The 13,203-nt window shown below is 39.3% G+C and overlaps 1 protein-coding gene across 1 annotated transcript in view; it reads right to left on the reverse strand.

Moving 5' to 3' along the window:
• Positions 1-354: 354 nt before the first annotated feature.
• The window catches only part of MND1 (meiotic nuclear divisions 1), a 45,593-nt gene continuing 32,744 nt past the window's right edge, over positions 355-13,203 (reverse strand). Inside the window, exons 7-8 of the mRNA XM_059818111.1 lie at positions 2,156-2,200; positions 355-462 (exon numbers count right to left, since the gene is read on the reverse strand). Coding sequence (XP_059674094.1) covers positions 356-462; positions 2,156-2,200 — 152 coding nt within the window. The 3' untranslated portion in view covers position 355. The remainder of the gene's footprint in view (positions 463-2,155; positions 2,201-13,203) is intronic.

Below are 13,203 nucleotides of genomic sequence, written 5' to 3' on the forward strand. Positions count from 1 at the left end.
CAAAGTCTTCAACATGTTTAAACATAAATCCCTGGAGCTTCTAGCTCTTAGTACTACTCCCGGTTAAGCAAAAGAAAAGTAAAAACCAGCCTCAGGTCTTTGTGATAATTATTTCCTATAACCCCTGCCCATTCTTAGTCTGTCTCACAGAAGTAACCAAGCGATTTACTGTCCCTCTGGAAGTACACGGGAAAAAAGCAAATGCAACATATTTTTAGAATTTTATTAACGTTAACAAAAACTGCAAATTAAAGGGTGGTCAGTTGTTTGGAGAGGATTCAGACACACATTTAAATGCCAACCGAGACTATTTAACAAACTATGTACAACTGTGTCAGCCATCAACTGCTGAACTCTAATCAATGTAATCCAAATCTTCTGGGATTCCAAAACTTTTGTCAATTCTGCTCTCTTCAAATCCAAATTTACGTTTGGCCCAGGACTTTATGGAAAAGATGTTATCTGTAAACAGAATGAAAAACATTCGGTTTTTAATGTGTAGGAAAGCATGAATTACAGTCTTGGCTATAACAAAATCCTTCCATTTGCACTCTCTCTGGGTATATGAAAAAGGTACATAGTGGGAAACATCATTATTAAGTAAATTTAGAACAGAAAATGGGAGGCTTTTGCTAATGACGTACTTTTACTCAGTACTAAGTAGAATATGTCTTCTTTTTTGGAGGTTACCTTTATCTTTTCTTGCTCCTCTTCTATGAGGAGACTGAAAGCTACAATTACAGTGTAACCCTGCTATAGAATGATGAGGAAAGTGTGTATATGCATAGTAAGTATTTTATAGGTCCTTTTTCAACTAGACACCTACTGTGTGACAGTCTACAACTGTGAAAGTCAGATTCAAATTAACTATAGGGTCCTTTCTAATCCTGCATATGTTTGTTCAGATAATGTACATTTTGTTTGAAAGTTAAAAAAGACATTCGAGTAGCTTTATTTGAGTCAGCATTTCTCTTTTAGCATTGCATTACTATTATTTTAGCATATACATTCTCTTCAGTGTAACATCATTTTTCACTGCAGTATTGACTGAAACTCGTTACTTCATTGCTAACACCCATAAATTGCAGCAGTCCTAAGACAGAAAGTGTTCTCTGTGTCTGCACACCTTAGAAATATTTTCTTTAACCATCAGACATTTGGTTTTAAAACTGTCTCTTCAAAAGAAAAAAATGCTACAGCATATAACCTAATTGTCTAATTAAACAGCCAAGTACTTTCTACAGGCTGCGGCATAGTTCCTTTAACTCTCTCAAGACCTTGAGAGCAACAGCCTGTCATCAACAGGATAAAGCCCTGACAACAGTACTCCCAGAAGTTATTTTCAAATACATAACTTCATTTCCCCATATGCAGTGAACAACCCAGTGCAAATGAAGATATAAAATAGCAATAGTCAAAAGACTATGACAATGATATCCTGCTGCACTTGGCATAACCGATGATAATGAGCAGTCCATCAGTAGTAGATGAATTCTAAACAAAAAAATTACAAACAATAAACTAATTAAAAAAAGAAGTGAGGACATATATATTGCTTGCTCTGTAAAATGGAAATATATAGCAAAGCTAAGCAACAACAGAAAATTGAGTTAAACTTCCATACAAGTGTTACCACAGTAACCTTCCACAAAACCGTGCAGCATTTTTCCTGCATGTCAAAGCTGATGAACTAGTTTTAGAAATACCTGCTTTATATTAGCAGCCATCATATGGTAACAGCAATAAGGTTCCACAAAGCATTCTACTCTTCAGAAACAGGTGAAAATTCAGAAAAGAAGAATTAAACTTTCTGAATACCTGGACACCATCATTTCCGCTCTCTTTCTATTAATGTTTTCCTCATCTTAAGAGATTTTAACTGAACCAAGAAAATGGGCTGCAGGTTTTAACATGGTGTGCAAGATAGCACCAGAAGAACAAATATGTGACGTGAAGCACGTTCAGTAACTAAACTGAGAAAATGTATTCTTTTTTTGAATCATAATAATTTATAAGCAAAATATATTTCTGCATGTTTTTATAAGTGAGGGCTATCCTACATCAAGTCCTAACCAAATTTAAAATTCTTAACAATGAGTAGGTCTTTTACTGAAATTGCTCTAGTCTGTGTTAAGCAATATAAATGCATACACACCAGTCCATCTATTGGCCGCCTCCTTGGCTATTTTGTTTGTTTGGCCTGAAATAGAGAAGAAAAAGAAATAAACAAAAAGCATACATCAGAGTAAAATCATACAATAGTTTCAAGCACAGAGATTAAATTTTTATTAATGTCATTTTTACAGAACCACATAATATAAGGAAGTTATTCTACTGCTTCCAAATCCTTTTTCTGTTTTACGCTTTTAAGGGTCTAGCAAGCACAAAGCTAAGTCAAAGAAGAACAGGAGCAAAGAAACATAAAAGATACCATATGAACAACTGTGAGTTTTTGAAGTGTATTTTAAAATAAAATAATCCTAGTTTGGTTTGCCTGGGGGCTTAATTGTCTGTACCAAGACTGGAACTAGATACATGGCCTGAAGATACTAGAAGCAACCGAGATGGAATATATTTTATAATCCTCTCTATACATAAGTAAGCCATCACATAGGTATGCATGACTCTATATAGATAAGGAAAATGACAAGGGTAGCAGTCTATCACATTAATCCAAAAGTTTATCATACAGCTCTGGAAGATCTCCCAGACTTTGAGAACCCCCTCAATGAAACGAAGACAAAATAACGCTCCTGGTTATTAAACTTGGCTTCCCTCCCTTACCACCACTCCAGATCTAAATACATAATAGTAAATTACCATTACTACAAATAGCTTTTATATAGTTTCCATGAGGCAAAACGGTATCAAGAAAAATTCCTCTTAGATCACCTTGCTCCCATTAAGTACTGAATCAAATCAAGCAGGTTGGTTTGTAACGTGGGAATTTATCAGAATCATGATGGTTCTCACGCCTACACACAATTTAGTTATTCCCAGTCAGTCTTGTTAGTACTTGCATGATAATACTCATTTGAGCGGTCAGCATGAAATTTGTCTCTAGGGGTACTGAGAAGTGAATATATGATCAGGTATCCATTGTTACAAAGATTACACTTCAGGCAAAATTAAATTATGTTGAAAAATCATTTGCTAGTACACAGGAAGCTAAGCACTCATTATTCTACCCTTAATACTTCAGTAAGGGATCTGAAAAATGTTTTAATCAGAGTAAAACACTGTTTCAAAAACAGTACAGTTTCTAGAAGTGGCCTACAATTAGAGAGCTTGGGCATAGCATGAAGAAAAGCAAAAAAGAAAGATGGGCAAAAAACATGGAGTGGGTGAGAAGATGGCAATTTTGCTTGTTTGCATGCAACAGAAATTCAAGTTATTCCTAGCTTGAGAGAGATATTCCTTATCTCCTTTGGTGACTGCTTGTTGAGTTCCATAACTGGCAGCACTGACTACATACCGGCAGCCAGTGGCATTTTGAGCAATACTTTACCTAACACTACATAAAGCAAGTCTGCAGAGTAAGGGCTTTCACTGGTCAAGATTTTAAATGTGTTAGCTATGATACTTCACTCAGCATTTTTCTGGAACTCTAGAGTAAAACTGGAAAGCTGTACTTGACTCCAAGTAATGAAGTTTGAAATGAAGGGGGGGAAGTAGGATGGTATTAAACTCCATGGATCCAGAGCTGCAAGGTGACAGCATCCTGATGGCTGGTGAGACAACCTAGTCCACAGTACCTGCTAGGTCTCAGCAGAAACCTCTGCTTTGCTGGAAGCAGCTAACCAGCTGAGTCCTGTGCTTCTGCATCACACAGCAGCTCTAAGTTCCTGCAGCTTTCAGCATGCAGCCCTGTGCTTAAACAAATCGACCGTATGGTACAGTGCATTAAAAATAATAGTGGCAGCACGGTGCATTGTCACCCTTCAAACATTGCTTATGCATGTTAAAATACAGACATGTGATCACGTGTTTTTAAAATGTGACTGCTTATCTCTGTCAAAGAAAAGGCTGAGGTGACCAACAGATACAGGTTGGGCAACAGGGTGGTTAGAATGGCAGTGGCTGCCTATAACTGAACTGTGGCTAAAAATGAAATCACGGTAGTAACAGCAAGAAGCTATAACGAGGAAATCCCACAATGGGCAGTGCCTTCAATGACTTAAATAGCAGAGAAATAACAAAAAAAAAAAAAAAAAAGAAATTCCTGAGAGTAAAAGTTATACAAATAAAATGAAGAAATATTTTAACCATGTCATTCTTTCCATGCACCACCTGGGACTGATCACAGACTGGCAGCAAACTGTCATGGTAGAAGTGCAGAAGGATCACAAGTGGAGGCAGAACTTCAGGTTGGGGAGGGTGACATTCAGACAACCTGGCTGAGTATCAAAGAAGAGGCTGCCTCAGTCGTTCAGAGGCTGGGAACACTCATCCCACACATTATTCTGCTGCCAGAGGGCTTAAGGTTGGGGAAACAAGAGCCACTTACAAAGCTGTGACATCTTCAGTAAACGCATTCACAAGAGGCCAGGGCAAGTGTTTGCTGCTTGCGATTTCCCATTTACGCTGGCTGGCCCACGTACACAATAGCACCATAGGGATGCAGGTATGGATTTATTCTGCCATGTTGCTTAGACCATCAGGCATATTGTGTCAATAGCAATGCCAGCTAGCTTGGCAAGTTGCAAGGCACCTGCATGTTCCTCATGTCCAGCCTGAGCAAGCTCAGGCAAACAAAACGGCTTGCACTTTGTCATCAAGTGAGACTGTCACTGCCACTGCTGCAGAATGGCACTGCAGTCTGCTTAACCACTAATTCCTTCACTTAAATTTTCCCCTCACGTTTGTTTTTTTAATTTGGGGTGAGGGAAACACACCTCATCCATTCTCCAGAAACTACGTCATCACCTCAGCTGTTGCCTCATGGTTATAGGCTGAGCATTTAGCTATCTGAATGCAAGACTAACGTCCTTGGGATCAGGCTCAACTCTTGCCTACAATTCCACTGCAGGATCTTGTCTGCCTGCTGTATCCAACACCATGCCTGAAAGAGGAAGGAGAAACAGGTATTGGCAGTTATGGACCTGCATCACCTGAAGACACCAGCTACATCTGCATCATCACCAGCATCTTCCAGAGGTCCCTGACTCCATCACAAGAACTGAGAGAAATGAAGGAATCTACACCTTGACTACTTTCTGGAAACCTTTTATAGTTGCTTGTTGGAACTTTCATTAGTGTCACCTGTATGTGAACATTCATGGAGGGTGAGGGAAAGGAGGAGTAGTAAAACAGACATGCCCCAGACACACCTACTTTATGTACTGATGTAACTCAAAGTCATGCTTCTTCTGATTGTCTATTCTCTAGCTCCACAGGATCATACAGCCATTGGCTTCCTGCACTGAAAAAGAAAGTTTAAGACCTAAAGAAGACAATAGCATGGGAACTTAAAAATGTATACACCAGAGAAGAATCAGGAGACAAACTGTGAACTGTAAAAAGGAGAAACTCAGAGGCAGCGCTGAGGGCAACTGGATAGTTGCCAAAACCACCACAACCACTGGGTCCCAAGCTCAGCTGGAATCCTGCCGATCTGCCTGCTGACCACAGCTGCTCTATCAGAACTTGATTTTTGGCAGCTACTAAATAGTGCTCCAGTATGGAAGCTGTGCAAGACAACTAGGGGGCCGAATGTGCAGAAGAGGTGAGCAATACAGGAGGGAACATATGTTCCAGATGCTTTCAGATGTTCTCATTACCACTATTAGGGCCCAGTTATGCTCAACTTTATATCTATACATCTGCACATAGGCTGACAATATATACAATTGTTGTCTGGAAGCAAAACAATACTCCATTTGTTCTGGACATTACATATTTATTTCACCAATTTGTGTGACAATGCATCAATAGACTTTCTTGCTCCCATGCCTGCAGGATACAAGTCATTCACTTGGCTGAGACACACACCTGTATCCTCCACTGACCAGTTTCAGGCACCTTGGCATTTTCTAAGCAAGAAAACGGAAGCTTGCATTTTCTCACCTGAACTGAACAAAAGCAACCACTGTGTGTACAGCAATGCAGGGCCCAGGAGCAGCATGGCTTGCAACACTAGTCTGTTATATTAGCAAAACACACCTGGAAATATGCCCTGAACAGTGAAAGGCTAAGGGTCAAAGAGTTAGTTTTGACTAGTTCTCATGGAAGCCTCTTCTTCCCTCAAATGCAGGTATCTCTGCAGAACTGCAGGGAACTCAAAAAGCCCAGATTCTGGGAACTGAACCATTGTCCTAAGCATCTGTGATTGTCCTTATCACAGGGACAATCCCTTGCGCCCCCTTAGAGGAAAGCAAAGGTAGGGAAGGAAATGCCCAGCAGCAGTGAATGTCCAAAAACAAAGTGAGGGAGGGTTGGAAACATGCTTTTTAATGCAGGTGAGTGACATTCTACCAATTACCAGCAGCAATTCAGGAGTGGACCAGGAGACAGAGCTGACAAAAGGGCATATGGACAGCTGTAGGAGGTGCAGTAAGAAGCCTTCTAAAGCAGATGGACAGCACCTGATCAGGAGTGAAGGCCAGAAGGACAAAAAAGTTAACACAGAAATATTTCTGAACAAATCTGAACTGGCAATATATATTGGCTCAAATCTTAGCACGGTTAAGCCATGTTGTTTCTGATCTGACTCAGGAAGCCCTACAGTCATTTTCAGCATACTGCAGAACTACACGTTCCTCTTTCCTCTTTTCTTTCCTCCTTCCCCCAGATACTCTCACTTTTTTCCTGGAAGGGGTGGTGGTGGGAATTAAAGGTCCCATTTGCATTCCAAAATGGAATGGCCAAAAACTGTTGAAGCCTCAAATATTTCCACAGGAGGGCAAGACCACTACATGCCTCATCAACACAATATATACGCTCCAGGAGACTAAGTTAGTCTTTCTGTCAGACTTCGAACACTTCAACGGGTGAAAAAAAATTGCGATAGCAACAACTACCACCATCTCCTCATAAACATTTTCCAAACCTACTTTCAGGTTCTTCAAAAAAGCTTTTAAGTCCTGCACATATCATTAAAGGAATACTAAGGAAGCAGTCACTGAACAGTTTTCAAAATCGGACTGAAAAGGTAAAATATTCCAGCTCCAACAACTATACTAAAAACATCTCAACAGCCAGAACAAGCTCACAACCACCTACAGGCTTGGAAATGAAGAGCGAGCTGTAGCTTTCTTTTCTCTCCTAGCTTCTACACTGGCATTTTCAGGATAACTTCAAGGATTATTGTAAGTAATGTTTTTATACGTAAACAAAATTTTCAGGTCCAGGAACCTCTATTTCTACAGAATAACAAAAGCTAGTAATATTTATAAAACTAGCACAGTTTGGTGCCAGTTTTGACCTACCACAACTAATGCCACAAGAAAATCGTATGGATTTCCTCACTTAAGAGACGCATGACCACAGAGGGAACTAGCACCTTTTCAAGGAGACCGTCACCCATCAACCTGTGGGACTGATAGCAGATATATGCAAAATACAACCTCAGTCGTCAGCATGTGTGTGAGGGAGTAATTTTACAGTGTGAATCGCAATTCTTCTGCATGAAATGCAGAGAACAGCTGCAGCTGTTCTCATGGGCCAGTAAGGATTATTAGCCCAGAGATTCCCAACCTCACTCATTAAACTGGTCAAGGTAAATTAATTGCATTAGGTGGATTTGAATTCCAGAAATAACTCTGCATCCACTTTGAATTTGAATATGAAAAATGGCAACTACCATAAGAACAGTATGTGAACTTGAATCTCCAATGACTCTGATTATCCATTGCCTTCTGCAGAGTTATCCACTCTCCTGCTCACAGGCTGCCCCCACTTTCCGGAAACCTCATTTACCTTGCTATCATCACACTATGACAGATTTGTGTTTCCCTACCTCTCTTGGAGAAGCATCATCACAGTATCCTGTAATGCACAATTTCCAAAAGCTTTCCCAGTAATGAAAACATCTCATGCAAATAAAGAGCCTGTCTCTAAAGGCCAGCATAGAAGGTGAACATAGAAATTATACACCTGTCATCCACAGAGAGTACAAAAGCTAACTGTCTAGTAACTCCTACTGACATGTCCATCCACAAACTGACACCAGAGAGATTAAGAGACTGTAGCTTGCCATTGGAGACTGTTCATGGCAATAATGTGATCAAGTGACTTCTTTACAGTCTATATTTGAGTATCCTGGAGACTAAGTCTACAACACTGTCAACAGGGTAACTCCCAACACAGCAAGAACAGCTTTAGAAGAATGTTTTGTAAGCAAGTATTAGGCAGAGATACCTCTACACTATATGCAATCTTTACCTTCCCCCATGCTTCCCAAAGAGGTGTTTCCTCTTATAAGCAGAATAAAGAGCTCCTGTGTTTCAGAGGAGTGATAGCACATCAGAATTCTGTCAATTCCTTTGAATCCAAAATAACACATCGTTCTTCCCCCATGCTCCCGTATCCCACATAACACTTATCCCCATGATATTAGTCAAGTCACAATGCTTCAGAATCCATGACTACATTCAACTCAATGCATAGATATGATTTCTCATTTAAATGACATCACAAATTCAGAACTACTTATACTGACATATTACTAAATAATAAAAAGGAGTATCTCTTTTTACATTTAGACTCTGAATAAAGTTTCAGAACTACAAGAAAAAGTGTTGACAATTATGAATCCTCCCTACTGAACTACAACTATTTTGAAAAGCATAGAACATAATATATTAAGCTATTTGTGATAGAAAAATACTCAAGAAATTTTGATATACGAATGAATTAAATTAGCATTTCTGTTGCAATTGCTCAGGGTGGGTGTGTAGATATATATTTACATATATGTTTGAAAATAAAGCTGAGCAAATACATAACATAGTGCCAGTCTTGTCTATATGGTGAGACATGGCAGTGCATAGTAAAGCTACTAATAAGCTGATCCACATCTCTTGGGAATATGCTTCTAAAGTGCCTGCAATATTTGCTAGTGTGTTTGAAAAAAAGTGTCAAGTTCCATCATCAAAAGCTCCCTCTGTCCCATATGAAAAGGTCACACTGTCAAATTTCATCAGAATGTGCACAGTGTCTCTTTGAAAAAATGTCCGACAGAATTTGTCAGAATTGCTACCAAAAGATTCCTCTATGCAAAATACATGCTCTTGCACTTAAGTTTATGGCATTCATGTACCCACAGAAAAAGAGCATTTACCATTGAAGTATTCCACCTGCAAGCATGCTGAAATCTTAGTTGCATAACTAAAATACTTCGGTTCTTATCCAGTGAACAGCTCTGTGCTTACAAAAGGGAAGCAAACACACCAGCTTTCTGATTCAGGGCTCCCAAACAACACGTTTTTCTTTCAGTGGACAACTCCTCCCTCCACACTTCATTTACTAGTTAAAGCTCTGTACTCCATACCCACAGCAAACTGCTGCTGAACTGCATTTCACAAGAAGCCCCTTCCCAGAGTACTATGGGTTTTGTCCCGTTCGGGATGTCACTCTGCTGCACGCCTCCTGTGGCACAGAAGTTGCCGAGAAGCGTCTGGGAGGCATCGCAGGAGGTCTTTTAGTTTCTGTACCCATGACTCAATGCGTGTCCAACCGTACCTGTGCCATTTCCAAGGTATTTGCAGCATGTTTTTAAGGTTTCCAGCATTAGAGCTTTTACAACCTTCCCAAGCAATCCAGTTCTTCGTTTGATTATTGTGATCATTAGAATAGTTTTTCATCTAACTTTTTTTTCCCCCTGCAATTTAAGGCTATTAATTACTGTTGAGTTCTCCATGAACCTGAGCAATAGGCTATTCCTTTACTTTTTTGAAGGAAACATAAAAAAGTGAAACCCACCAGGAGCAATCTTCTTTTGAGCCCTATTTTTTGTAATTTTTTTTCCTCATAGAATATGGTTACTCGATGTCTGGTCTTTTGTTCTACTCTGAATTCTCCGTAGTTAGTTATAGGTGTCAAGTAGGATATCCAACACTGACACAGTGTTACAGCTGAAGCCTCACTACTGCCAACTTGAGTAGAAAGATATTTCATACATCTCATTACTGGCTATACTTCTTTTTCTTACTTTCTGTAGTTGAGCAACCTTGTCTAGTGGAAGGTGTCCCTGCCCATGGCAGGGGGGTTGGAATGAGATGATCTTGAAGGTCCCTTCCAACCCAAACCATTCCATGATTCTACGATTCTCTCCACCTTAGTATGGCGATTTCACTTTTTGTAACAAGCATGTCTTCTATTCAACCTGTAAACTACTGTAACCCTGACATCTTTTTCAAACCCTCCCCCCTTAACTATCTCCTCCAGATCATTTAAGTAACACAATATCCTTGAATGTGGATACAACCTTGTACTTGCCACTGCTGAATTTTATTCAGCGTTTTTTTAGACTACCATTGCAATTTGTCACACTCATTTTGAAATATCACCTTGTCCTTTGTCCATGCAGTCTCTTCCAGTTTCATCATCTGCAAATGTAACAGCATATCTTCTATTCTGTTATCCAGCCCATTAATATAAAAACTGAGCAAATGCACAGACATGACAGACTCTGTTAGAACTTCATCGATTCTACTGAATTACTAATGAATACACCTTGAGGACAATTATAAAGTAGTTTGAGATTTACACTACTACAGTTTCATCAATATTCTGTTTCCCTAGTTTCCTTACACAGTACCATGCAAAACTGAGTCAAAACACCAAAGACAAACTTCTCCCAATGTACGAAGGTCTCTTTTAATATTCTGTTTCCCTAGTTTCCTTACACAGTACCATGCAAAACTGAGTCAAAACACCAAAGACAAACTTCTCCCAATCTACGAAGGTCTCTTACAGTGGCAAAGACAAAACCTCTGTGTCTTCTAGGTGTTTCCAAATTGTTTCTCTGTTCCAGATTTTTTTTTTTTTCTGATATCCTGTTCTTTCTAGTGAAACTAGCTCATAAGACACTAAAGTGAGGAGGGGAGAAAAAACATTGGAAATACTCTCAAATACACTACCAGTGCCAAGATTAGTTTTGCACTCACACAACCTGCCCTGCAAAATGTCTGGAGTTAAATAGCACAGAACAAGGTATCTGTACTAGGAATATACACTGGTAATATACGGTCCTAATCTAGATAAACCCATAATGAAAACATACTCTACCATCCCATAACATATGGGAGATTTGCTAACACGAGATTGGCAACACTTTTTTTTTAAACAGGGACAGGGAAGACTGCATTTGTCAGTCCTGCAACTTAGCACTGAAGACAACAAATTAAAAATCCACAATACCTTTCCTGACCTCATTTTGCATATATAAGTCATAAAAACGTATAAACCAAACGTATAAACGTTTATTTAAAAAAAAAATAAATCCCTTTGAACATCACCATAAGTTTATCAAAACAGTCTGAATGAATAGTACCATACACAACTAAACTAGCAGGTCTAACACTGGGAGAGAGAAGCAAAATAATCACTCCACGAAAGCCTTTTTGTTTCTTTTATATATATGATCTATAGATTACTTCCATTTGATGCTGTCTTTATGGCTTTAAAACATGGCCAAATAGATTGCTGCTGATTCATTTCTAAATCAAGGAGTATCATAGGTGTAGTTACAAGTAGCCATTTTCCGCATCACAAATATTATCAAGTGTTCCTAAGCAGCTCAACAACTTTTGCCATAAAGATTTACTGGCTCAGACAATAAAATTATTCCCACATATTTCACCCGTCTGCCTGTTACCCTACATATTTTTCTGCCATTCCACTATAAACAAATAAGAAACAAAATAAACAGAAAGAACAAAAATAAGCCTTGTGAGCTTTCCCATTTAATTTTGAGAAAAGGTAACTTGCCAGAGTAGCCAGTTTATTTAAGCAGGGTGTTACATACGTTAGCTCAAGAAGCTCAGCTGGCTCTTTTCTGAGTGTCCAAGTAAAACCCCACTGACAAAAGACAAAGATTTTAAAATTTGGTTTGTTGAGGGTTTTTTTGTTTGGTTTTGGGGGGTTTTATGTTCCCATGTTCCCCATCCCTTTTTTTTTTTTTTTTTTTGCTTAACCAGTTCAAATACAGCTTCATTTTAAAGCAAGTTGGCATAAGTTGAAGGTCTCCAAGAAGAATAATCTTGCTAGAATCTGTTTGAGGTATAAAAACACACGTATGCATGTGTCTAAACATTTAGGACCATTTTTCATTGCAGAGTAACCTCTTAGCTGAAGTCCAAACTTTAGGCCAAAACACAGAGACAGAGAAATTCTCTGAAACACAGAGAATTAGGGCCTTTTGCTGAAAGCCAAATGACCCTTCTGAACTTCAGCTTCCCAGCTTCAGTCAACAGCCCCACATTTCACTTTAAGCTTTGTGCCTTAGAAATATATGTGCTGATGCATCTTAAGCTGCAGCAGTCTGTCCTGGTGGTCCTTCACTCATTATTCTTCTTGGCTGTTATATTCTCCTTTCTTTCTAAGTGCCAGAAGCTGCTCCTCTCTCGTTCAGTTCTTTCCAAATCCATTTTCTACACAGTTCAACTCATAGCAAAGTTCAGGAAATTGCCCTTTCAAAATTCGTCACCTGATGTGCTCCTAGTTGGTCAAAGGATCCCTGGTTGCTTTTCAGGGCAACTACCACAAGACAGACAATTCTGGCAGATGCATGACAAATTACCACATGTATGAAAGCCTTCTGAAGAAGGCAGCAAAAGACTTCATCAGACTGTTCAGCAGAAAGAGAGATTTCAAAGAACTGAGAAGAGTCCACCACGGATATAAATACCATCAGTTCCTAACTCGAGCTGACAACTCTGACTCACGTCACAGAATCACTAAGGTTGGAAAAGACCTGTAAGATCATGAAGTCCAACCATTACAAAAAAAAAAAAAACAACCCACAAAAAAAAGAAACCACACACAAAAAAAAACAAAACAAAAAACCACACACCACAACAAACAAAACAAAAAAAAAAACACAACCCACCCACACCACACAGCACCATGCCCATCAAGCCACGTCCCACAATGCCACGTCCACACGCTCCTTGAATACCTCCAGGGAGGGTGACTCTACCACCTCCCTGGGCAGTCTATTCCAGTGTGTTACCAATATCTCAGTAAAGAACTTTTTCCTAA

This window comes from Gavia stellata, chromosome 5 (genome assembly GCF_030936135.1).
Source record: "Gavia stellata isolate bGavSte3 chromosome 5, bGavSte3.hap2, whole genome shotgun sequence".
NCBI lineage: Eukaryota > Metazoa > Chordata > Aves > Gaviiformes > Gaviidae > Gavia > Gavia stellata.